At 41.1% G+C, this 27,539-nt stretch overlaps 1 protein-coding gene across 1 annotated transcript in view; it reads right to left on the bottom strand.

The window, feature by feature from the left end:
• CRYBG3 (crystallin beta-gamma domain containing 3) overlaps positions 1–27,539 on the bottom strand; it is a 95,061-nt gene that overhangs the window by 54,140 nt on the left and 13,382 nt on the right. Inside the window, exons 2-3 of the mRNA XM_029081995.2 lie at positions 19,316–19,382; positions 5,620–6,059 (exon numbers count right to left, since the gene is read on the bottom strand). Of these exons, the coding sequence (XP_028937828.1) occupies positions 5,620–6,059; positions 19,316–19,382 (507 nt within the window). The remainder of the gene's footprint in view (positions 1–5,619; positions 6,060–19,315; positions 19,383–27,539) is intronic.

Here is a 27,539-nt window from a genome sequence, read left to right as displayed (position 1 = left end):
TAGAGGATGTGAGCAGAGATCAAAGATCAGCTGCTGAGTGAGCTTTGCATCAGATTAAACTTGAATTCTGAACAAAAACCTTAAAGCCTTGCTCCAAACTGTCTCCCTCGCCATCTAACAAAACCCTCCTGAAAACCCCTTGAGACTAGCCCCACATCTCCTGGACACGTCAACCAGTCAGACACTCCAAAACATTTGACTTCAATTTATTTTCATTCATTTTTTGGCTTATTTGGGTGTTCCAGTTGTGTCCATTTTTCCTCCTATTCCTAACATAAGTGCACAGTTGGTCTCTGCCTGTCTCCCTCATTAGACTGCAAACTCCTTGAGAATGGTGATTGGGTCTTTAAACTTTAATTGTATGCTCCCAAGCACATAGACGAATAGGCATCAATAAACTTTAATGAAGCCACTTCTTTTTTACACACTCAACTAATTCATGGTTTCAGAGTAAGTACTTTTGAACTGGTGAAACTTGACCTAAAATTATGGCATTTTAAATTATTTGCCTGGATATTAAAGGTTTAGCAAGGGAACAATATGGGAAGGAACAGGAGTTGCAGCTCTTGGGGTATTCTCCATCAACAACTTCTATCGCTCTGTATAAAAAGACATCATTCTTTTTCATTTTGAAAAAAGGATTATCCAGGCTAGTAGAGATGTGGACAAGTGCACATTATTGAATCCTTCATCACTCTAAAACAATGTTTCTCAAAAATATTACTATTACTACTCTTTGGTGGAAAGAGCACAGGGCTGGGAGTCAGGAGATCTGGGTTCTAGTCCTGGCTCTGCCACTGGCCTGCTGTATAACCTCAGGCAAATAACTTCTCTGGGCCTCAGTTTCCTCATCTGTAAATTGGGGTTTAGATACCTGCTCTACCTGCCATTTAGACCGTGAGCCCATGAGGGGCACCGACTCTATCAGATCTTATTCTCTTGTAGATGTATCCCAAGATGTAGAAATAAATATATATGGACAGTGAAGTTCACCTATGACTGCTTATGTGGCTGAAAAGCCCAATGCGGGATCCACACCTGGCCACATTGGACACAGGAAAAAGACTGCACATTGTTTTGTTATGCTTAATGCTTGCTTCAACACAACACAAATGTACGGTCACAAGCAAAAAGATTATACTATCTTCCCTTTGCTAACTTTGGACATTTCCTGATCCACTCACTTATAGAAGGAAACAATTCCCCCAAAAAGATAGTGTCTGGAAAAACAAAACAAAATCAGCAGTGAGCTGGGGTACCTACATCTTTGCTGATGGTTTTGTTCTCTTAACTGCTCTCTGGAAATATAACCTCCTTACTCTACCGAAAAAGTTTTTCCACAAAATTGTCCCAACATACCCTCGTGAGACTTTCCTGTTTGTTGCCACTGTTTCTTTTATCTGACAGAATTCTGCACCAAGTAGATTAAAGGATCAAGACTCCACAGGCTAAGGTATTTGTTTCTGTCAAGCAGCCAGCTGAAAACCCTGGGCATTACTGGACTTTCTTCTTTTGTAACCCTCAAACACTACTCTCTGACCTCATGAATTCCACCTTTCCTGGCTCCAGGCCTAGAGTCATTATCCAGTTCCTGAATGGCAGGCCAGATCAGAGCACAGAATGACCAGTAGATCCTGAGCGAGAGAGGCTTCTGTCCCTTAGATTCCCAACATTTGGAAGGATGGTGCATTTCTAGAAGGTCAAATGATAATTTTGGACAGGCAGCACTTTTGCAGTTCATCCCTCAGTTTGGCCACCCAACGATTACCTCCTTACCTTGACCTTCTGGTACAAGATTATTATTCCTTGCTCAGTTTTATGGACTCCTGTACCAACTTCCGTTCTAAATGCTGTTGTAGTTCACATTATTCCTTGCCAGTTTGATGGGCTCCCGTACCAACTCCCATCCTAAATACCGTCCAAGTACACAGAGAGCTACTATTTACTCAAAGCAGGACAGAGAAATAGCATGGTCATGTGGAGAGAGGACAGGGATGGGAATCAAAAAGACCTGGTTTCTAATCCTGGTTCTGCCACTTATCTGATGTATGATCACGGGCACATCGCTTAACTTCTCTGTGCCTCAGTTACCTCATCTATAAAATGGGCATTAAGACTGTGAGCCCCTCAAAGACATGGACTGTGTCCAACCTGATTAGTTTGTATCTATTTCAGCACTTTGCACAGTGCCTGGCACGTAGTAAGTGCTTAAACACCATTTTCCCCAGAGGATGCAAATTTTAAGCAGTTTACAAAGAATGAAGAGCTTGAGATTTCCTGGTAGATAGGAACTTAATGGGAATACAGTTTCCGGGTGATTGTAGGCTATGGAAGTCAATTAATCAATGGTATTTACTGAGCACTTCTTGAGTGCACAGTACTGTACTAAGTAACGTTGGAGAGTACAATATAATGGATTAGGTAAACACATCTTCTGCCTACAAGGAGCTTACAATCTAGAGGACTCAGGTGGAAGCAGGCCAAAATTTGTGAAAGAATGGCAGGATCAGTCCAGATGAACCAGAAAGCAGTAGGGAGTTAAGTCAGAAGTCTTGTTTTGCTCCTATAAGATCCCAATTTAGTATTTTACACTAATCATTGCCTTCATGCTTCAGTCAACAGTTGACTGAATCACTGGTTACATATTACCCCTCCCTGAAAGGTAGTCTGCCTCAGTCTTTTTCAGAAAAGGAGTTTTTAGTCAACGCTTGTTGGATGTGACTGTGCATTTCTGGGAGAGTTTTGTGTATCTGAGGGTGTAAAGACCCAAAGAAGCAAAACCTTGAACGAGGCAGCAGAGCTGAGCAGGGCTGAGAAACAGCAGCACCAGCCAGACTTGCGTCTCTGAGCAGAAGCTTCAAGGGCATCATGAGACCTAGAAGCAGACTCAAACCCTTTGCCAGGCCCTGCACATAATCAATGCAGCAGCAGGAGGACAGGGGACACTCTTTTCACACACGCACTGAGGGATGGACTGTAGGCATTAGTCACCCATGGACACAAACTTTAAAATCTTAAAATCGACAGTGTCACTTCTGAACTCTAAATTCTAAATGTCTCCTACCTGAAAATCCCCAACTAGTCTATGCAGACTGCCAAAGAAAAGTCAGTCAGAAACAGACAGGGGATAATCTGAACAGATAAAGCTGTCCATCTTGGGCAAACAGTTTGAAATCAGAGCAAATACTGGGAAAGGAAGAACTTGAAAGTAAAAGGTATTTGCATTTTAAAGGAGTGATGGGGGGAGGGGTGTGTGTGTGGGGGGGGAGGGGGGATCATTAAAGTCGCCCTGGATTTTAAGCAAAATATAATCCTGAAAATCTTACTTTATGAAATAGCATGAATTGGGATGAAAAACCTGAATTATGAGATACTTTTTAATCCCTGTTTGAAATACAGAGTTCTCAAATAGTCTCAGTCTCATCTATAAATAGGTAGAAACACTGGCTATCCACACAGAATGGTTGTGAATGCCACCCCCCACTAAAATGAAAAAATAAAATAATAATAATTTGGAGATACAGAAAACTTCCTAAAACCATGTTGCTATTAATAGGTTAAGGGTTTCAAAATGGAACTTTTCTTCAGTAGGAAAAAGATTTAAAAAACCCCTTACTTTAATTTTTTACATTTCAAAGGAGTAAAAACCTGTAGCAATTCCACAGATTGTGTGGTTCTTAGTTCAAGATTTGCCTGAGCCTGGGCATTTAAAAATAAAATATGAAGCAGTTTCCTGGAAAGCAAAATGCTTTTCAAAGCATTTCATATACATAAAAACTTTCACAAGTCTGGTCTCCTCTAAAATTTTGGATCTTTTACCCCAAAACATTACAACAAAATTCAAATGTGGAGTTGAACCTCCAGATACTATACAAATGTCTGCCTTGTGCTAATAATACCTTATCCTGGAGAAACTCCATCCAACTAAAATGGAAAAGACCACCTAAAATAACAACCCAATCTTCAATGGAAGGCTAAAAGGAGTCCATTTAAACTACTTCTTCAGCAGAAGGACTCATTTAACTGCAACCCTAGGTTATGTTAGTTTTACCATTAAACATTTCCTTTTATTTAAAGAGGGAAAGAATACTGTTATCTTGTAGCAATAGGAAAGATACTTGGCTTTGCTTATAAAAACCTAGATGCGAGCAAGCAGGTATAGTTACAAAGTTTTATGAGAGGGCAATGATGATACCATTGTTCATCAGATGACAAACAAATGGCAATATATAATACTGGCACCCAACCCATAGCAAATCAGTGAGCTTGAAACTTTCCTTCTAACTCTCCCTCAGTAACTCCCTAGACAAAACAAAAATCAATTTAGAGCACTCAATTATTTTCATAGGTGTGAAATATACCTCTAAGTGAGAATCTAGAATTTGCCGCCAAACTTGTTGCTTTAACCGGCTTAAAGTTATTTTATAAAAGAATCTACACACAACCATGCAAATGTGGAAATATGACAATGTGTTTGACATTTTGGCACATTATTGTGAACCACAAAAGGCTCATTCCTCCTTCACACTGGCCTGGCCATTCAAGATTAGCTGTGCTCCCAAGAGTTAGCTTACTCTTGCAATTCCTCTAGGTTCTAGCTCAGGGATCTGCCCAAAGTGATATTCAATGACAGGTAAAGCATTCTGCACCTCAGAGACTTCTGTATTATTCCACCCACCTTGGGAAAAATGATAAGTGTCAAATCACTGGGCTGCATTTGTTACCTCTGTAGCTATGAGATTAGTTTACAATATACTCAGAATGTATATTGAGCCCAATACAAGAAGCAGCATGGCCTAATGGAAAGAACACAGGCCTGGGAATCAGAGGTCATAGTTCTAATCCTGGTTCTGCCACTTGTCTACTGCGTGACTTTGTGCACATCACTTAACTTCTCAGTGCCTCAGTTACCTCATGTGTAAAATGGGGATTATGACTGTGAGCCCCATATGGGGACATGGCCTATGTCCAACCTGATTACTCCGTATCTACTGCAGTGCTTAAAGCAACACCTGGAACATAGTAAGCACTTAACAAATACTATAAAAAAAATACAGCCATGTGGGTTTGTAGCAGAGAAAGAACATTTCCTTTAGCTCAACTGAAGAAACTGAAATAGGGCATAATGAACAGTCAAATGTAATGCCTCAGTAACCAAAAGAAAAGCTGGGGAAGATTGTTCAAACAGCCGAGTCTGGAATTTCATTTCAGCTTGTTTCCAGCTCACAAAGTGACCCAAAAGTTTCACTCCAATGCCTAGGACTGCTAATGTGGCATCTCTCCTCATTTTTCATGGAACAGAGCTTATTCCTAGAAGCATCTCCTCAAACACATTCACGGACCCAGACGTGTCCTCTGGGGGAAGGGCAGAGGCAGAAAACTGCCTTGCCATTTCGGGGGGAATCAATCTGGGTCCCTGATGTTCTTTGTGCCTCTGCCTCACTGGTTACTGCTTCCTGCGGGTACCATCCTACTACATAGAATGGCAGCTGCTACACATGCACCCCCACACACTTCCCACCCACAGTGCAAGCCTTCCGAAAGGTTTTCCCCACTATCGGAGGACTTTGCACCATAAGGTCAATTACCCGGGTTATTTCAACTCAATGTTGAGCTTACTTTACAGCCTCACTGCTTTCTTGTCCATTCCGTTGTGCGGCATCCTCAGAGACACGGGCCAAGAGGCTGGCGGTGGCAGGGTCTTCCTTCTCATTGGCTGCAAGCGGTTGCCCTGCAGGAAGTGAGCTGCTCAACACTATTGCTTCCTTTGGCAGTCCTCCTTCGGGAAGGGAAATGGGGTTTTGAGGAGAGTCCCTTTCTGTTTTCTTGGGTTCTTCTTTAAAGGGAGGCTGTTTAGCTTCCCCCAGAGACGATTTGGCAGATATATTGAACAAGTTTCCAAGGAATTGGAAAAAGCCTTCTCTTGGCTGCCGATCATTATCGGTTGTCTTGATGTCTGACGTTGAACCAGGAAAGTCATTTGGCATTTTGGAGTCTTCTTGCATCGGGGGACCAATCTGCTTCTCTGAGAGGTTGCCCCTGTCCGCACTTTGGGTGATCTTTAAAAACAAAAAAGAATAAGCAGATTAGTTGAGAGCTTAAAACTTCATTTACAGGTTATAAACTAGTTGGCATTCGTCTTCTATGCTGAAAGATGAGTAGTTCTACAGGAATGCCGAATATAATCACAATGAACATGTACATATTCATCCAGCTGCACTTTTCAAAGTCCCAAATTAAGCCTTAAATACTGGTAACAAGATTATAGCCAGTGCGCAAATGTAGCAATTTTTGAGAATCAGGAAGTTGGTTTAAGACCCAGCAACCTTTGCAAAAATCTTAGCACACCAGCTCAGACATGCTAAAGCAACCTACGGGCATTAGATAATTAACTTTAAAAAGGATCAGAAATAATGGGAGCTCAGTTTCAATAAAAATGTCACTTGCAAAATCAGACCAAGGAGCAAAGTACATTAGAAGTTGATAATTTGCAGTAATGCCTTGGAGACAAGCTATCAACTTCTGCAGATAGAAAAATGCTAAGTACACCACATCAAACAGATCAGCTTGTTTATACGGGGGAACTGAAGTAGGACTTTCACTGACAGAAATTATTTTCCCCAGGGATGCTCTTTTACCACCCTATAATGATAAAGCACCTCATGCTTTTAAGGAATTCTATGTTAAAGCTTAATTGCATCTTCTGTGGTAAAAATTTCATAGTTTTCCATATCTTTGACTAAAAACCCATCTTTATTAACTAAGGAGCAACTTATTTAAACAATTTTGTTTCAAAGAAGCAATTCTTAATTAGTTTGATATCATGTCTTGCTTTAGCAGAAGTGTTTTTTAAAAAACAAATTACTGAATAATCTCTACCATGGCCCATGATTTCCCAGTACTTTCCCAGTAACTATGGTTAATTCAACAATATTTGAGGGCTTACTGGGTGCAGAAAAATACTAGGCATTTGGGAAAATACCGTAATAGTCAAAGACAAATGAAGGTTATTGCTTTACATTTCCAAAGGGTTCTTGGGCATTCCTAAAGAAATATAACATGGATTTCTCCATGTTGCCAGGAAGCACACAGTGAGCCTGTTGCTGGGCAGGGATTGTCTCTATCTTTTGCTGAATTGTACATTTCAAGTGCTTAGTACAGTGCTTTGCACATAGTAAGCGCTCAATAAATACGATTGAATGAAAGCAAGCAAAGAGCAAATTAGAATTGGGAGGAAGATGAAGAAGAGGAAACTTGCAGAGAATACAAAATTAAGAGTAATGTGGTAAATGGATCATTTCCAACAAGTCCTTTGGAGTTTAAGGCTACACAACCATCTCACCCTTCCATATGGGTGATGATAACAATAAAAATGGTATGTTAAGTGCTTATTATGTGCCAAGCACTGGGCTAAGTGCTGGCATAGATACAAGATAATTGCATCAGACACAGTACCTGTACCATTTGGTGAGAGAATATGTTTAAGTACTGGGCAACTGTTCCATATTGCCTTTTTCTCTGTATGTTCATAATTTGCACAGCTAGATGGATGCTTAATAATAATAATGATATTTGTTAAGTGCTGACTATGTATTAAGCACTATAGTAAGTGCTGGGGTGGAAACAAGCAAATCAGGTTGGAAACAATCCCTGGCCATGTGGGGTTCACAGTCTCAATCCCCATTTTACCTATGAGGTAACTGAAGCCCAGAGAAGAAGTGAATTGCCCAAGGTCAAACAGCAGATGTGTGGTGGAACTGGGATTAGAACCTATGACCTTCTGAGTCCCCAACCCATGCTCAATCCACTACACACAAGTCATTACTGGTCTCTTTTTGGTCATTCACTCTTGTACCTGTTTACCTTTTAAGACCTGAGTCTAAATACCATATGAACTCAACTAGCTTGAAAGCACATGAAATGCAAACCATTCCCTTGTAACATCAATCAATTGACCCTATTAACTGAATGCTTCCTCTGTGCCAAGTACTGTACTACACAGTTTGGAGCATTCAGTAGAATTACTAGACATGATTCCTGCCTGCCCTTTGGAGGGAAGCAAAGTTGAAACAAAAGGCTCACAAAACTAAGGTAAAACTGCCCACAGGCAGTTGGCAACAAACTAAAAAACTCACACTGCACTGCAAAACCCCAAATTGAACACTATTCTTTTAAGTGGAGCTATAACCTCTCACCAGTAACTTGTGATTATTGAATAATCCAACTGATTTCCATTTTAACAGTAACGCTCTCTTCAGGACAACACTGTCCATGTTTGTCTGAACAAAAGAAATATTACACTGGGTAATTGACAATGGTGTACTTCCTAGACTTGAAACTTAATGACTCTCCCCTATTTGAAGGGCATGGAACTGAGGATTGTAATGTACCTACAAAACACCGCTGTATTCTATGTAGTTTATAATTCCTTTTTTTCCTATGACTAATGAATTGAACTGAGATGTCATTCAAATAGTGTGGAATTGAAAGTTGAAGAACATGACAAGCAATGTGGACTAGTGGATAGAGCACAGGCATGGGAGTCAGAAAGGAACTGGATTCTAATCCCATCACCACTTGTTTGTGTGACCTTGGGCAAGTCACTTCATTTCTTGGTGCCTCAGTTACCTCCTTCATAAAATGGAGACTAAGACCATGAGCCCCATGTAGGACAGGGATTGTGGCCAACCTGATTTGCTTGTATCTATTCCAGCACTTAGTATAGTGCCTTGCACATAGTAAAGACTTAACAAATACCACAATTATTAGCATTGTGACTAGCAAGGGAACCTCCCCACTAAAAGGAAAACTCCTTTGCCCAAAGAATCTGGCATTCCTTGGTCTGCACTGTGGCCCCCCACATGTTAATATGGAAATGAGGAATTTGAGCAGGATTTTCTTTAAAGAGGAAAAAACCCCAAAAACATGTGGTACTGTTCTGAAGTCATGATTTGGAGAAAAACTGGAGACAAATCACCCAAAAGTCACTTTTGGAGAGTTGGAGCCAATATGTTCCAAAACAAGTATAACTTCAGCAAACATTTTCTTCTGTCTTCACTTTTGGCTTCCACTGTAACTCCAGGAAGAAGAATCCCGCCCACCTTGGTGTTCCACCCAGTGCCGATCACATTTCTGGCCTCAATAAATTATTCATTCTTTCGATGTTACTCACTCTCAAATAATAAAGCCATATGCCACAATGGGTTGAATTTTAAAAGCTGCAATTAATGTTTTCTTTCACCAAACCTCCTGTTAGGATATGGATACAAGGTAAAATTTTGCAGGTAGAACTGAAAATGAAGATAAGAATTGATTTTGTTAGTCCTGCATAAGAAACAGTTACTTGAAAAAGCAAGTGAGAAATGACTAGTTGAAAGCCTGGCCCGAAAAACAAAAGACACCTCCCCTATCCCAAACTCTGCAATGTGTGTATATATGGAGTCTTTTTCTTACTGCCTTTTTGAACAGTAGGTAACATGAGAAGTGAGAATCAGAAGATGCGATATTTCAAATTACCTTCATTCCTGTGGCAAGATCAGTGAAATCTGGTAAAGGTTAACAAGCACATTTCCTTTACAAAATGTCAGAAAAGCTTTCTTTCCACTCAAATATTGTTTCTATCTGAAGATATATTCCTCCCCTAAAGACAAGGATAACCTGATAGGATTCAGGCTGTTTGATGCATCTTCTGCAAATGTAATAGTTGCCTTTACTGCAAGTGTGTGGACATTAAAAATGAACATTGATTCAATTAAAAATGCCTGGACACATACTTCTAATACACTGATTTCAGATAATACAGTACTTACTACCTTCTGAAAGCTTGATTCATTGGAAACACTGACCTTTAATCTCCAAACATAGATTGTATTACTGATTGAAAAATCAACACTTTCTCTTCACCAAGAAGCTCTCACCAAAGAGTATTATCTTTCGGTTCCTGGGCACTCCCACAGGTTCGTGGGTTACTATGCCGAGGGTATAGTTTTCTTCATCTCTGTTCCCCAATCAGGGGTTACAAAATCTATGGTGATAAACACTTTTTTCCCCCTCTAAATCTCCTTAATGTACCAAGAAATTAGCACATACTAAGCGATACGTACTAATGGATTTTTCTCTCAAGACTTTCAAAACAGTGAATCAGGAAGGCTTGGGAACCACTACTTGGAAAAAAAAAATCTAAGTCATGTAACAATAATAATAATAATGTTGGCATTTGTTAAGCACTTACTATGTGCAGAGCACTGTTCTAAGTGCTGGGGTAGATACAGGGTAATCAGGTTGTCCCATGTGAGGCTCACAGTTAATCCCCATTTTACAGATGAGGTAACTGAGGCACAGAGAAGTAAAATGACTTGCCCACAGTCACAGAGCTGACGAGTGGCAGATCCAGGATTCGAACCCATGACCTCTGACTTCCAAGCCCAGGCTCTTTCCACTGAGCCACGCTGCTTCTCACATAGTTATTTACAGTTAAAATCATACAGAAATAAAGCCATCAGTGCCAATAGCCAGTAGGGAGAGCTGACTACCCCTCAGATGGCCACAGATTCTGCTTAGGCGGGGTCACCATCAGCTTGCCAAGAGTATAGTTTTGCATTGTTCTCTCAAATGAACGGAACGAGAATGTAAACACTATCCACACAGAATGTTTCTTAGGATCAAGAAATCTGCCTCTGGCCAAACCCAAATGCTGTCCTGGAGAATTCAATTCCCAACCAAGGAAGCTGGTCAGGACGGGAGGGTGTTCATGGCCATTAACAAGTTTCTTCCTCTGACACCATTCATTTTGCTCTGTTTCCCTTCATTAATGCTGGCTCTTTTAGGGAAGGGAGTCCCAGTTTATACTGTTTCTCCACTCCTCCATGCCACAGAAATCTACATTTCTAAGAATAGGGACTGGATGATATAGCGTTTTCCAGCAGGTTGTGGCCAGGTGAGGTCAGGGACTAACTGGCTAAGGAGTAAGCACTCCTTTGCTTATCTTTGGCTAAACTATCAATCCCAAGGTCTTGGGCAAGAGACGGGGTTACTCTGACTGCGTGGGATAGATTATCAGGTAAACCTGCATTTTGTATCTAACCTAGCACTGAGCAAAGTGTTTGGCACAGAGTAAGTGCTTAATAAATGCTATAATTAGGCTTACATCCAAAAATATCATCACAAGATCATTTATACAAACTTTATTAGCTCCATCACAGGGCTTGGAGGAAAAAAATCAGCTCTAAGGCCCTGCTCATCATTAATGATTTGGAAGCATCAAGGAAGAGGCTTGACACTAAGATCTGTGTCTCTAAACTGTCAAAGTTGAATGTATAAACCTTAGTTTTGTGCACTACTTTTGGCTTTTAATTCACCTCTGCCCCCCCATATCCCAGAGTAGTTCTGGGTAGCATCCAGTCAATCAATCAATGGAATTTATTGAGTGTTTACTGTGTGCAAAGCCAATACAAGAGGGCTGGAAGACACATTCCCTGCCCTAAACAAGTTTACAGATTCCACTACAGCCTCACTAGGGAGTAGGGAAGGCAGAGGGTCCAGAATGTCTTAGCCGCCCCACTCCCCAGGCTGGGAGGGGACCACCCAATGGAGGTTTAAGGAGAACAGGTATTTCAGATAAGGAAACTGAGGTACTGAGAAGTTAAATGGCTTTCACAAGGTCAGAAGGTAGGCAAGTGGCAGAGCCAGTATTAGATTCTAGGTCCCCTGAATTCCAGGCCCAAGCTCTTTCTACTAGGTCACACTGTTCCCCAACCACAGTTCTAAGGTCTGGCTAGAAAGTAGATAATTAGATCATAAATAATTTTGGCTATTTCCAAGAAACTTGTCTTAGCCGACTGAGGAGACTTTCTTTTTCTCATCCTGTCTCCTCTTACCTTCCCAGTTCATGTGAAAGGGCTGTTGAGCAATGAAATGGGAAAAGTGCTTAGTTCAGTGCTCTGCACACAGTAAGGCTCAATAAATACCATTGATGATGAAAGACAGGGGGGGCAGGAGAAGCACCAAATCTGGACTGGTTTGATCAGCCCAGAACTGGTGCCTTTGTCAGGGCTGGAGGAAGAACTCATATGGAAGCAGAACCGGACAGGGCTGGGAAGAGTTTCTATGTTCTCACCTTGGGATGTGGCAGTTGAGAATAGTAATCAACACTGGAAGTTCCCATGTTTGTTTCCAAAAGAGATATTTTAAAAATGAGTACAAATGATGTGTGCAATTACATGAATATACTTTAAAAATCAGTCTAGACAGGCCATCCACCTTTTGTCTGGCCTTCTTTTTCTGACTCTGACAGACACAATATCCCTAGCTCATTCTACCATATTTACTGACTTGAGCTATGAAAACAAAATTTCATGAAAAAAAATTGTCAGCCAGCCAGTGTTCACTTTTCTTAGTATATTTGTGTAATAAAATTATTTTTTCTGAAAGATATCTGCTACACATTCTACTTTAAAAAACAACACACCTCCAGATCTGCTAGAAGCAAAGCAGAACTTTTTCCTTAGAACATATTTATTCCCATCTTTTCAAGTAATTCTCATTTTGATATAAATTGAAAGAAGGGACAGAGTATATAATCCAGAAAACTTTCCCTACACCACCCTAAAATCTGACCTCTATGAAAAGCTGTTCTCCAAGCAAGGGAAGCTTTTTCTTAAGAGACTGAACTATTGATCTGATCACTGTCCTCCAGCAATTTTTGAGCACAAACACAGAGTATGCTACCACACCAAATAGTAGGTCCTGGTGTGTGTCATTTTGAGGAACTCTGAGACTAAAATACAAATTCTAATGGACTTTGATGCTAATTACTAAGGTGCCAACTTAAAAGCTAGTTTAAGTCTGGAATAAAACAATATTCAAGAATAGATAAGTGTAACATATTTGCAAGAAACAGGACAATGGGCTAAACCTGCAGATGGAAATCATTAAGTCTGTATGAACACAGGTTCTCCCAGAGAGTGTCTTGTAATCCATTTCGTATTTTACCAAATCAGCAATTCTTGTGGCTTTAATTATTGAAGGAATTCAATAAAAACTTTTGAAAAACAGTATTAGTGGAGTAGAGGATACTTAATGAACACCACCTATGATTTTATTAAATATCTGAAGTAGTAAAAAGCAGAAATATTCCTGCTTCAATAATCCAACCTAAAATGAACTTGTTAAAGCAACTTCAAAGCAGAGAAAACCTTAACGACAAATACTGGCATATTAAAATATGGGAATGCGTACACACACACACACGTGCAGTGACCTTTTCATTAAGAATCACGAATCAGATCCTTTAGGGTTTCCTTCTGGGGTTTTAACACAAAATCTCCTCAGTTTTTAGCTGGAGGATCAATCAATAAATGGTATTCAATATGTCTTTACAGTATGCAAAGCACTGTACTAAGCATTTGGGAAAATACAATTTGACAGAGTTGGTAGACATGATCCATACCCACAAGGACATTAAAATAAATTGCCAGTAGGGGAAATGGCAGAGTGTAAGTATATGTACTAAGAACTCAGGGGGTGAGGGGAATATCAAGTGCTTAATAATAATGATGGCATTTGTTAAGCCTTACTATGTGCAAAGATCTGTTCTAAGCGCTGGAGGTAGTACAAGGTAATTAGGGTGTCGCACGTAGCGCTCACAGATTTCATCCCCATTTTACAGATGAGGGAACTGAGGTCCAGAGAAGTGAAGTGACTTGCCCAAAGTCACATAGCTGACAAGTGGCAGAAGTGGCATTAGAACCCATGACCTCTGACTCCCAACCCTGGGCTCTTTCCACTAAACCACGCTGCTTAAGAGGTACAGATCTGAGTGCATAAGCCACACAGTAGGGTGGGGAAATGAGGGCTTAGTCAGGGAAGGTATCCTGGAGGAGATGTTATTTTAGAAGGGCTTTGACGGTGGGGAGAAAGGTGATCTGTCATATGAATGGGGAGGGAATTTCATACCAGAGGGAGCATGTGGGAAAGGGGTCAGCAGCAAGATAGATGAGTTTGAGGCACACTAAATAGGCTGATGTTACAGGAGTCAAGTGTGTGGGTTGGGATGTAGTAGGAGATCAGTGAGGTCAGGTAGGAGAGAGAGCTGATTGAGTTCTTTAAAGTCAATGGTAAAGAGTTTTTATTTTTTGCTGAGGAGGATGGGTAGCCACTGGAGGTTTCTGAGAAGTGGGAAGCTATGGACTGATTTTTTTTAGGAAAACAATGCAGGCAGCATAGTGAAGTATAACGGAAGAGGGGAGAGAAGAGAGGCAGGGAGGTCCAGTTGGAGGCTAATATAATAGTCAAGGTGGGATATAGTAAGTGCTTGGATTAGTGTAGTAGTTAGACCTGTCATTACTTCCCTCCTTCGGAGTCGTCACCAGAGGTGATGGAAATATTTGTTTTTTATGGAGAGGTGAGTCTTGAAGGAGGAGAGGGAGAAGGGAAAGGTTGAAATGGGGGGAACCAGTGGTCTAGACTTTGCCCAGTTGATAAAAATTACTACCAATATTGATTTTACTTCTTCCACTGCCTAATTTATAATAAAGAGCGTTTACTTCCTGAATTATCTATCACAAGGCACCCCTCAACATCTGGTTTGTTTTACTTAAATATAATTCCAGTATTATGCCAAAACAGACAAACTTTATGACTGTTAAATAATTCTGTCAATTGTAATTGGGGTGGGATCTAAAGACTTTTGCCTAAATTACAATCTTTAATATTTTCTCTTTTGACCAGAGAAGAGTCAGTTCTGCTGGTGTAGGACATAATTTCTCCCTCTTAATCTTTGGTGCCTACGCAATACCTAACGGAGAGGTTGGGGTCTGAGATGGTGCACTACTGTGTTTTCATGGGCCCAGTGTGCAAGCAAGCATGCAAGAGATTCTCTCTCCATGATAGCCCCACTCAGAAATGCAGTCTCACCTTCATCTTGAACTAAAGGACAACTCTATCACAACTTAAAACAGCAAGAGAACAGCTAGGAAACTTACTCTGAACAAAGAGTTGCTTTCTTTAAGTATTACGTTCATTCCAGATTCAAAACTAAAAGCCTGGGGTGATTTTTATTGGTCTGAACAGAATTTACTAAATTCTGCACAAGGAGATTATCTGAGTTGACTCTCTTTCTACAGCTGTCATTCTTAATGTGACTGACAGGGAGATTGTATCCGAACACGCTAGAATGGCTGAAAAGACCTACATGCAACCAACATTCCGTTTGGTACTTTGGGCACAAAACCTTTCCCTCCATCCTTGGTTATTTTCAACGCCCATCACTTGATCTGAATCTGTCTCTTAGTCCTCTTATCTCGCCATGCCTCGGCCCATGGAAAGAAACCCCTCTTCTTGCTGCTTTGCATACGGTAATCACTTAAACAAATACCATGATTATTATTATACATCATGCTGGTAGTTCCTCCAAAGGAACTGTTAAATATGATAGGAAAGTTAGAGGAAAGAGAGAAAGTAGTCAGACAAGGAGTTCATTTCTGGATATAATGGACTTTAGGTGCTGATGGGACATTCTTGTAGAGATGCACTGGAAACAGGAGAAAATGCAAGACTGCAGGGAAGGAGAGAGGTTGTGGCTAGATTTGGGAGTCACCCACAAAAAAGCTATAGTTGAAACCTTGGGATCATGTGAGTCCCCAAAGGGAGTGACTGAAAACTTGAAAAGAGAAGAGGGCCTAGACCGGAGCCTTGAGGGACATCCAGTTAGCGGATTGGAGGTAGGGGAAGAGCTAGGGAAGGAGAATGAAAGGATTGGCCAGAGAGGAAAAAGAACCAGAAGAGATTTTATTTCTCTACAGAAAAAAAATAAATTTGGAGTGATTCTGAAGCCTTATCATCTTAGTTGTGTTCCTACTGCAATAAGTCTGTGAATGATTTCATGATGTTTTTTAGATGCAGAGAAGCAAAAGATTTCACACTGTTTGTTTGAGCCCTGGGTGTGGGGTCTCTTCAAGGCCTGGGGTGACCAGTCAAGGCCTGGGGTCACCAGTATGGCTGCCCAAGGTCACACTGGATGCCTCAGAATCAACAGGCCCATCAAGCCTCAACTGGGCAGGTGGGAGCTGCCCAGACTAGACAGAAAGGGGGCCTTGGAGTGGCAGAGAACCAAGGCCACTCAGGCCTCAATGACTTCACCAGCTGGGCTCAACACCTCAAGATGTGCCAGAGAGTTATAGCACCATACTGCAGACACTCCCAGCCATTTTATCCAAGTTGTCAGTGTTGTTCAAACCACATGCCTATCAGCCCGGGCTCGAAGTACTCAACACTTTCAAATCTGGAAAAAAAAACCATTTTGCCCAACCTATCCATCTTTTTTAATGGCATTTGTTAAGCGCTTATTATGTGCCAAACACTGTACTAAGCCCTGGAGTAGATACAAGTTAATCAGGTTGAACACAGTCCCTGTCCCACAAGGGTCTCACAGTCTTAATCCCCAATTTACAGATAAGGTAACTGAGGCACAGAAAAGTTAAGTGACTTGCCCAAGGTCACACAGCAGACAAGTGGCAGGGCAGAGATTAGAACCCAGGTCCTTCTGACTCCCAAGCTATCTCCCAAAAGAGGTATATAGAAGCTTCTCGCCTGAGGCAATGGGCTGGCTCCAAATCTCAGCCAACCATCAACTGCCCAAGCTAATAAGGGAGGGTTTGCAAAGTTAATCCAAAAAATGCCTCACTTGAGACCTTGGCTTCCACACTATTACCAAGGCTTTACAGAGCTCTTGGAATGATACTAATGGAAGATTATGGACTCAGACTATACATATAAAACATTCCAAACTTCAATGCACTCAGTTGTACATGTATTAAACTACACTATGCAGCATGGGGATATGAAGACCTTCTGGTGAGGCACTTCTGTCAAAATTAATTAGTAGACTACTCTACAGTGAGTAAAGTACGTTCTGGGAGTAAAATGACCAAGTTTTTTTTAGATGCGGCTTATTAAATCTATTGCTGAACACTAAATTACATCCTGGTGTCACAAAAATATTCATTTATTTCCAAAAGGTGAACAGTTGACTCCCATTGAGAGGTTTACTTACTGCAAGATTAGGAATGTTGAATATTATGAGTCAGAAGTAATTACAGCTCATGTCCCACTGGATTGACAGCTCTGGAGATTCAGTTCTATCCCGCCTGGAACAAGTCCAGTAACATCACCTACTACCCATTCAAGATGCTTCAGCCCTCACCTGTGTCCCTAGAGTGGAGTTCACCCTCTACTTCTTATTCAGCCCTGAGCCCCACAGTGACAGCGATTAAGGAAGGGGACTAATCAAGATCAAGATTTTCCAGGAAATAGACGTGGGCTGGGCCCATATAGGAACTAGGGCAGGGTCAATGCACCATCACATCATCATCCTATGTGCTGCCATGTGCATTGTTCACGATCGGGTCAACAGGCATGGTCCCAGTGCACTCGGAACTAACAATTTAACGAGTCATCACTGAAGCATTCCAACGTAATATAGGCAAAAGACACACACACCGATGGGCAATCATTAAGTGAATTAAACTGTCTCATTATGGACAAGTGAGGCAGCAAGATCAGTTGCAAGGGTTTAGAAGCCTGAGTTTCCCGATTAGAGAATATGTTTGGAGGTGTGGAAAAAAGAAAATGGGAGGGAGAGAGCATGAGGTTAGGGTGGAATCAGTCAAAATCCTCAGTGGCATGTGAAGGAGGGTCTTCAAGATGGCAGGGATGTAGGATGGTTGGCAGGAAAGAGGACAGTGACATTCCAGCTACAGGATACAACCCAAGAGAGGGGTCAGAGCATATTAAATGAAGGGGGTGGTAACTAGATCAGCCTGGAGTGAAGGGGGCAGGTAGAGAACAAGGGGGAGATAAGTGACAGCAGCCTGGGCAAAGCCTGGAAGCAGGAGAGACAATTGAACCCAAACCAGAGCAACGTAATGCCATTGTTAAGTGGCAAGGAGGGAAGTGATAGGGTCACAACAATGGACAGAGTAAATTACAATGGGCTGTGATGTGGTGGATGGACCAGGAGGGTGTAGTGCTGGAAGCTGAAATACTGTAGGGGAGAGATGGCTGGTATTTGAGCTAGGTTTTGTTTTGGGGACTGCAGAGGGAGAGGTGGGTGGATGGGTGTCAGGGAGGAATGCAGATCGAGTCCCCAGTGGAATGTGGGAAGGAATGAAGGGGAAAAAAAAGTTTAAAATGACTGCAAAGTTTTTTTGCTTAGGAAGAAGGTGAAAGAGTGATGAGACTTGATACCAAAGGAATTTAGATGTGGGTTAAGAAAGGAATGCTTAATCAGCTCTGCCTTTGCTGTGTTTAGTCCACATTGGCTGCACCTAGTAGGAAAATATGGGTTTTGGTCCAAATCAATAACAACTTGTGGTGACTCAGGACACTCTAATTACCTACCTAATTGCTACTGAAATGTCTTAGTTACTAAAGAGCTTCTGCATGGATTATTATTTATGAACCATAAAAAAAGTTACCTTGGATCTAATCCAATGACTTGTGGGATGCCTTCCAACTTCAGAAGTACGCAAATCACTGAACCAGAGAGCGCTCAATACTTCCCAGAGATAAATTAGGCATTACAAAAAATCCTTTATCTGAAAAAGCACCTTGTTATAGGATTTTTTGGCTCACGACCCTCCAGGTCTCTGGTGGGCCGGAAAGATACGTGGAGATGAAAATGCTTCAGCCACTGACCAGGAACAGCAGGGAAAGTTGACGTGAATGGGATACTGGAAGCCAGATTTGTAAATGAACACTGAAAGATGAGGGAATCACTCTCCAGGGGAGCTTTTATATAATTTTGTCCCATGGGAGGTCAGCTCTAACTCCACCTAATAATGGTAACATGATTGGCTGTAAAATGGCTTGCAATGTAACTTTAACACTGCACTGGCTGACCTCAATCCTGGGCACACTGAAAGATACTATGCAGGTAAGGATTTTCACTTTCAATGAAGCCAGGTCTCTGACAAGCCACCCTTCAACACCTTACCAGCCAAAAGAAACTGAAAAGTAATATCTTAAACTGATTACAAGTTCATTGGCAAGAACTTATTTACGAATTCCTCAAAACATAATTCTCCAGGTTGCTCTCTATGCAATCACTTAATACATCCAGTCTCTGCCATAATGATGAAGAAAACTCCATTCGTTATAAAAAAGGGAGGCCTACAAAAGCATCCCATTATTTTGAAATCAAAATGTAGTCTAAGAAGTTCAAAGCAGAGTGAACAAAGGAGATGACAAACATTTTCTTTTACAACCACAGTTTTGAAAAATAAACATTGTTCTACAGAAATCAGTAAGTAAACAATACCTTTGTTGGCTCTAGTGAGTGAACATTTTCTTTTTTCTCACTAACACCGATGGGTCCACTTTCTACCCTGAAAAACAAAAACCAGAGTTGTTTTGAAATCATAAGTCAAATAACACAAACAGAAGTAAAATATTACCTTATGGTCTTTACAAATAAACAAATGAGCAAGCCAAGGGTCCCCAAGAAAATAGCAACTACACTGAAATGATACTGAAATTATGCTTTGAATTCACAGCTACTTCACACGTGGGTTTAAATGTATTTGCCAACCTGAAGAAACGTTTTACCACAGAACTTTCACTACATGGTGAAACCTGCCAATGTCATAAAGCACCAGAAGGCAGGAATCTGATGACAGTACTGGAAATAGGGGGAGTGGGGCTCAAACAAGCCTGATTTCTTTTAACCCCTAGTCCCATGGGTCCCTGCTGAAACAGCTTTTTTCAAAGAACTTCTTCTGAGAAGCACAACTCTTTCTGTATATCCGTATATATGTGTGTATCAAGGAATATCATCTTTGGTGTACCACTCTTGCACTCAGCACTGAGAAATTAAAAACATTTCCTCAGTAATGCCCTGCTTAATCTTGCCTCTAATATTTTCAATAGGGGCAAATGAATGCTCTATTTGACCACTGGTTAGTTATTTGCATCTCATCTCCCACTTGAAAGTTTTAGGCCATATGGTACCCACACAGATCCCTATGTAATGAGGCAGTTTTTAGAAAGGACAGCCAGTTTTAAATCAAAGTAGTCTGGTTCTCTGCTGGTCTGTCTTCCATCCAGTTTCTGAAATAGTCCCAGATACTTTACACTGTTGTTTCCAATTTTCAGGGCCTAGCTTCCTTCCACTATGTTCCATAGATTGGGGATTGGGTCAGGCTTTATGCTGTCCTGGGAAGAAAGGGATTTGGGGCTCCCCCTGAAGTACTAATGCTTCCCCCTTCAGAGCTATGATGCCATCACACTGAGTGCCTAGTGGAACATGTGTGACACTGGGAGTGTCTCCCTGTCCTCTTGATGGGACAGTAATCAGTGGCCACCCCTGACTGAACACTTTAAAAGACATTCTTTGCTCCATAAAATCCCCAGACACTTTTGAGTACAAACATGCTGACCTGCTACTGGGCTAGGCAATGTCATTCTATTAAGGTCCATGCGGGTCATATTCTTTAAACTTTATCATGGTCCTCCTCCTCTCCTTCTGGTTAGCCCATATCTGTCTCTTTAACATGATTTTTTTTTTTGAGAGCTCAGATTTGGGGAGACTCTGTGAGTATTTTTGGTGACAAAGTAGAATACAGAAGCATGAGAAAGAAAAAAACAACTTTATTTTATTTTTTTTACAGACCCACTTTCTAATCAAAATCTTATTTAAATGAACAAGAAAATTAAGTGACAGAGTTGTAACTTTCCAGCTTCAAATTTCCACATTCCTGAGCTGCTGCCTTTGCTCAGTAACCACTGTTGTTTTCAAACTCTTTAAACATGCTGCATGAGTCAGACTGTAAACAAATAAAAGTCTCCATCCAAGTTCAAAGCTTCCCGTTCACAAATCTTGGTTCTTGGGTCACTGGAATTAAAGTTGCACTAAGCTTTTGGCAATTGCTGGGTGCTTTGCTCAGTGAAGCAGGTTGAGTCAATGCAGATACACTTAACACAATACTCATAGCACGGAGGTTTGCAACAGGGTAAAAGCATCACTCAGGGGCTTTCCAAATACCGTAAAGGGAAAGGTCACTGAGGGACTGGGAGGAGCTCATGCAGCTTCCTTCCTGGTGAGAACGCCAGGGAACCCAAAAAGAAGGGCAGTAGCAGTCAGAGCAGATGGGAGGGGAAAATGCTGCTGCCTCCACTGACTGTTTTTGCTAAGAGCCCAGGAAAAAGTGCTCCACAGCTCTTGAGACACCCACTCTGGGAAGCTGGAGGGGGTGACAGTCCCAGCAGTTTCTCTTCTCACATGTTCCAGCTGTTGCCACGGTGAGTAACTCACATAACAACTGTGAGAAGGAGGCAGGATATAGTAATAGCATTTATTGAGCATTTGCCTGGTGCTGAGCATTGGGAAAGAACATGTAGGTGGGTACTGGACCTAGTTCCCCAGAAGGCTCTCAATCTAAAAATAGGAACTTCAGGTTCAACCTGACCATGGTCTTTGAATTTATAAAAAAAAAATTATGGCTACTTAGGAGATTGAAAATTCCTGTCTCAGAATAAAGGCTTAGGCAGTTTTCATCCAAACTCAATGAAATTTAAGAGAATGACACCATCGGAAACCCACAGGTTTGAGAAGTCACTTTGTCCTGCCACTTTTTGAGGACTTTCTAAAATTTGCCACGCTAAAATTTCACTTGGTGCACCTTAACCAAAAAGGTAACTTGTGAGCACTACCTATTATATCAACTTGTATTTTCATATCCCCTTTTTGAAGGTTATTGGGGAGAGTTTTCACAGAAAACTAGGTACATAAAGCTATGGGAATCACTAGTGTTCAGTGTAATTGGCAGGAATTATTCTAAGTAAAGGTATTTGGATGTCTATGGTCTCTGCATCATACTAAGCACTCGGGGGAGCACAATACAGTTAGAAGACAATCCTGCCCCTACAGATTTTACAGTCTACAGTCTGGAAAACAAAAAGGCTTCAAGTTGGAATTGGACCTCCCTGATCTCCTTCCAGTGAACAGAGGAGATTTCTGCTTTCCCTACCCCGAAGGGTGACCCATTCCTCTAACTTTGCTTCTCTAGGCTCTCCCTCTCTCAGTCCACACCATCTCTCCTACCCAATCCAGACTGCTCTTTTCCATCCCTCCATCTTGCCTGCAGCCAATTACAGTTTTTGGAATAACCTGAGAGCTGCCAGCAAGTTTAAAGGCACCAAAGTAACCCAGAGACAAGCACATTATATATATACATATACATACATACCATACATATATATATATATATATATATATATATGAAAAGGTGGTAATATCAGCAATCAACCTTTTTTATAGAGCACTTACTGTGTGCAGAGCATTGTACTAAGCACTTTAGAGAGTATAACACAATACTATAACAGACACTTTCCCTGCCCACAATGAGTTTGCAATCTAGAGGACTGTAAGCAATACACCAAAGTCCAAGTACCAGGAAGTGGAAGGACGAATCAATCCCCCGTAATTTTCCATAAGAACAGTTAGTGAGGATGGAGGCACAAGTTGAGGTTCTGAAGAGGGTACAGAAAGTCATGCACATGAATTTTCAGAATAACAGAACACCTGCAGGTGAAAGAAATACACTAGGAAACAAACAAGCTCATGTGCAATTTGGCAGGAGTGCCAATCAGCCACTACCAGAAGCAAAAGAACCACAAGTGTAGAAATGAGGTATCTCAGGAAAGCTGTTTGAAAAAGGTGCTAATGACCACAGAAAAGTGCCACAGAAACAAGTGAACGAGTTTATTTCAGGGTCCTCTTCCAGGGCCTTTTTAAATTTACCTTGGCTAACAGACACCAAGTATTATTTCAATTGTTTTTGAACACCATCTTCTTCCTAACCAAGGGCAGGGAACATGTCTACAAACTCTGTTGTATAGTCCTCTCTCAAGTGCTTAGTACAATGCTCTGACTACAGAAAGCATTCAATAAATATTATTGATTGATTGATGAATTCCTCCTTTTCCCACAAACAACTGCTGACAATTCAATTTTGGGATAACGCAGGGGGTTGCAGCAACACAACACAACTACTGTGCTGCAGGAGAAATGCCCATATACACAACGAAGGTAGCACTGAACTAGTAGCCAGGAAAGTTAATGCTCCTCCTACAAAGAGCAAGGAGTAACTTTAGACCAACAGAGAACTGGACCTAATCAATCAAGTGTATTCAATTATTCATTCATTCACTCAATAGTATTTGTTGAGCACTTACTATGTGCAGAGCACAGTACTAAGCGTTTGGGAGAGTACATTTCAACAACAGACACATTCCCTACCCACAAGGAGCTTATAGTCTAGAGGGTGGGGGAGACAGGCAATACAAATAAGTTACAGATATGTGCTGAATGTGTACAAAATCCTTTACTAAGCTCTTGGGAGAGTACAATATAACAGAATAGGCACACAAGTTCCCTGTCCACAGTGGTTTTACAGTGTAGAGGACGAGTAGAAGGAAAATTGCCCTGACGTACCGGATGAATGGTCACAGGGGAAAAAAAAAATCTAGGCAAAATGTTAAGAAGGTATACCAGACTCAGAAGGTGAAGACAGAGACTTAAACAGTTGAAAACAAAAGAAAGATGAAGTGAGGAAGAAAGGTGGATCTGGACAAGCAAAAGTGAAGGGACAGAGAGCTGTAAGCCTGGAGGGAAAATTAAGAATATTCAGCTAATTTTTCACTAGTCTCAGTTGGGTTGGTCATGAGTGTTTCATTAAACTTCCACCTTCAGTGTGTCGTTTTCTGGAGTAATAGATTTCTTACACCTCCTGTGGGGCAGACACCATCCTACAAACGCAGGGAGGGATTTCCCTAGAGCCACCTCAAGTCCTCACCTTCTCTGCCTGTAAAATGGAGCTCCCAACTGTTGGAGGAGCCTCTCATAAACGTGAAAAGCATTTTCAAGCCCTGACAGTGTTATTTCCTCATCTAAGTTTCAACAGTTTAGAAGGGAAAGGCAAAAACTATTTGCTTTTCCTCAGCCAAAACAAAACATTTATACCAGGCAATGAAAAAGGGGACTTTCAGAAACAAAGGTGGATACAGACTGAAGAGAGGAGGTTAATAAAAGTAAAGCAAAGCTCAAATTGATTTGGGGGAGTTTGGGGGGGGGTGGCGGATAGGTAATTGGCTGTGAAGGCCTTGGGGATATTGTCTCCCACTCCCACCTGAAAAATAGAAGCAAAAAAATCTGTTTAAACAAGGGTGACCTAATAAACATTCTGAGAAAGGGGAACCTGTTTCCTCATTGTTTTCTTTATGAATTAACCCCCCTGGGGACTCCAATAGATTTCAATAGTGGTATTTTTGGAAAACACATTCTGGGCTCATGGATAGGCAAACAATAATCACACGTAGCCTCACGAAAAAAACCCCAACCAAAACGCTTCACATTTCTCCATCACTTTCCATCTTGGAATCTGTTATGTTCACTGAATTCTATTAATTTTTCTTTATATTCAAAGAAGGCACTACCACCAATGACTGTGTGTGGCTAAAAAAGTTCAGGGAGCCATTAACAGCATGAAGATTCCAAAATGGAAAGCCCAGGAAAAGAAATATTCAGCTAAACTAAGTTGGAATAAAAGGGGCAGGGATAACAATAATTATGGTTTTAGGCCAGAGCTTGAAAAGTCTATTTTAAAGGTGAAAAGTATGATGCAGCATCAGGGAAGATATCAGCATAAGTAAAACCACTTATTTATAAGTCTTCCTGATCATCAGTTGTGCAATTACAGTGGTGCTGTTGCCTTGAATTATGAGTCTTGCACAAAATGAAGGCAGTCTAGTGGTTTACTCGTTCTCTCCCTCATTCTTGGAAGATGATAAAAAGATGAGTAAAGAAAGGACACTGATAGGAGGAATGCGAGTCCAGATGAGTAGTTTCAGGACACAAAGGGAAGGATTTTCAGAAGTCCAGGTGAAGCCATTTCTGTCCAGATTTTTAAAGAAAATCAAGTGTTTTCCCTCCAAACCCCAGGCCTCTCCCCAAGGTGGGACCATGTACCTTCAGTCGCCAGGGCCACAAATGGAGGCGTGGGCCCTTCAATTCCCCCTTTCAGTAGGGTTGTCATCTGCTGCTAACCAGTACGAGGTAGCAGGTCTATGTAAAGCGGATAGAGGAATAAACTCTCTGGCCACCCCTCTCTGCAGTAAACTCAGTTTGGCTCTACTACTACGTGATGCCCAATGCCACTCACCTCCTGTGCTAAAATCACCTTGATCTGGCACTAATCTGGTTGGCTGGAAAACTTCCAGCCCCACATTCCCCAACATGCTCATGAGGTCAGGATTCTCAGAGCTAAATTTTCATTTTGAGTTTGGGGATTAAGGGAAAATAGGGATCTTAGGGCTAGTGGGGACTGGGAGGAAGAATGATTCAAAGTGTTCAACAGGCCAGAAAGAGAACATTTCAGATCTTTTCAACTCTGATTGGAAACTCAAGGATTTATCAGAGATGGGAGTTGAGGAGGCCTGGGCAATCACCACGCCCTTGCCCGGCCCCATCCCAAGGAGATGGCACCTAGGTCTGTGTGGGACCTGGTTGGATGCCACGGTATCGACCCAGTACGAGATAAGAGGCAATCGGTGGCTGATGGTAGTCCAGGGAATAAATTCCTGACTCAAGGACTTCACACCAAGACTACAAGGGTTTGTGACTGGCTGAGAAGAGGTGAAATTTCACAAGTACTTGTTGAATTACTAAACAGTTCCTTCCTTGGAAATCTCTTGATATTAAATAATGCTAAAAGTAACAAGACAGAGGATATGTATTTGATGCATTCCTGATCTGAGAACCAAATACCAAATGGGGAGGCATTAGTATTGCTGCTCTGGGATTATCAAAACCAAACTAACTCACCAAAACCAATTCTTTTTTTAAAATGAAGTAAGAAGTGCATTCTAGTAATTTGGATAATACTGCTTAACTAGACTCTGCCCTGAGTTACATTACAAAGTGATGTTTTTAAAATAATGTCCATTATAAGATTACAAAAAATTCCACTCACTACTGATTAAATCTTACAATAAAATGGAAGTAAAGTGACTATTTTAGGCTGGCGTTGCCTCTCGGGGAAGGGGCTGGAAAAGTGCTTTTTATCCCAGCATCTACTTGCATGTGCTTGAAACAACATCAGCTCATGGGCAATCTATGTAAAAGGAACAGTGGTTGAAAACTGAACCACTTGGTGACCACTGGTCCACTCAGTCTGTTTCCAAAAGTGGCCCCCAAATATGTCACTCTCTTCAATCACACACTAACTGAAACTTGAAGAGTGATAGAAGAACTTTCTATTTTTACCTCCAACTATAACGACTGAATCGCTTGGCAAAAAAAATAGTCACGAAACAGGATATGAAGTGAGATATGAAAGGGTGGGAAATCAGGAACTCAGCCTTTTGGAGTTATAAAAGTTGTATCTGATTCTCTCAAGTACACATGACTGTGAGAATTAATTTAGGGAAGAAAAAATTGGAGCACACACACATACATACATTCAAGCTTCCACTCTTGCATTAAGAAAAACTCATGTTGCACTACTTGCCCCATCTCTAACACCAAGTACACGAGCAAAACCGTTTCTTCTGACACTGTGTCCCACTACATCTGCGTAAATGTACATTGTCAGGAAAATATTCCTTAATTCTGTCATCACATTTAGTTCAACTATATAATGGAAACACACATTGGGCAGAACTGAATATATCTTCTTTCTCTAAATATAGATACACGTAAATTAGTTCCAATTATAATTCACTTTTAAACATATAGGCATTAAAATCGACTATTTTGGTTTCAATTATCTCTGCTAAACAGCATTTCAATTTCAATACAACCCTATAGGCTCTCCCTTTCCTTCACCTCCCACATTGCACAAAAAAAGACCAGCTCAACATAGTGCAACTGAAGGGAAATGTTTGGCTTCTAAAGTTTCTGTAAAACCTCAGATACTAGGGTTGCTAGCTGGATTTAAACTGCCTCCCTTTCCTCTGTTCCCAAATCGATAACTCCAAATCCTGCAACATCGGACTAGTTTTCATCTTCTGAAAAATGCTAGACTTCATATTCTGTTCAAACAAAAACAATTTGTAGGCTTACGTATTTGCTGAGATGCTCCCAATATTAAATTAGCACTTTAGGAAAAATATCACTACAAACAGGACAAAATCTAGGGGAGTTCTAGATCGCAGTATCATTATACCCACCATGACTACAGACCAGAGGTTTTGGATGTGGACAGCCCTCAACTCCTGATTTATATGACCTTAAATGTAAAACTAAAAGGAGGTTATAATGAGAAGTGCTAATTAAAACCATTTCAATTAATCAAGATTTTTTTTAAAGGTACAACCTGAATGAAACAAAACACTGATGCGGAAATCTTGTGTACTCACAGTGAGCGGGCTCCTTCTCTAGACTGTAAGCTCGTTGTGGACATGGAATGTGTCTACCAATTCTGTTGAACCGAACTCTCCCAAGTGCTTAGTACAGTGCTCTACACACAGTAAGTGCTCAATACATA

Source organism: Ornithorhynchus anatinus, chromosome 17, assembly GCF_004115215.2.
Source record: "Ornithorhynchus anatinus isolate Pmale09 chromosome 17, mOrnAna1.pri.v4, whole genome shotgun sequence".
Taxonomy (NCBI): Eukaryota; Metazoa; Chordata; class Mammalia; order Monotremata; family Ornithorhynchidae; genus Ornithorhynchus; species Ornithorhynchus anatinus.
Note: the sequence above shows the minus strand (reverse complement) of the source record. Positions and strands in the feature narration are given on the sequence as shown.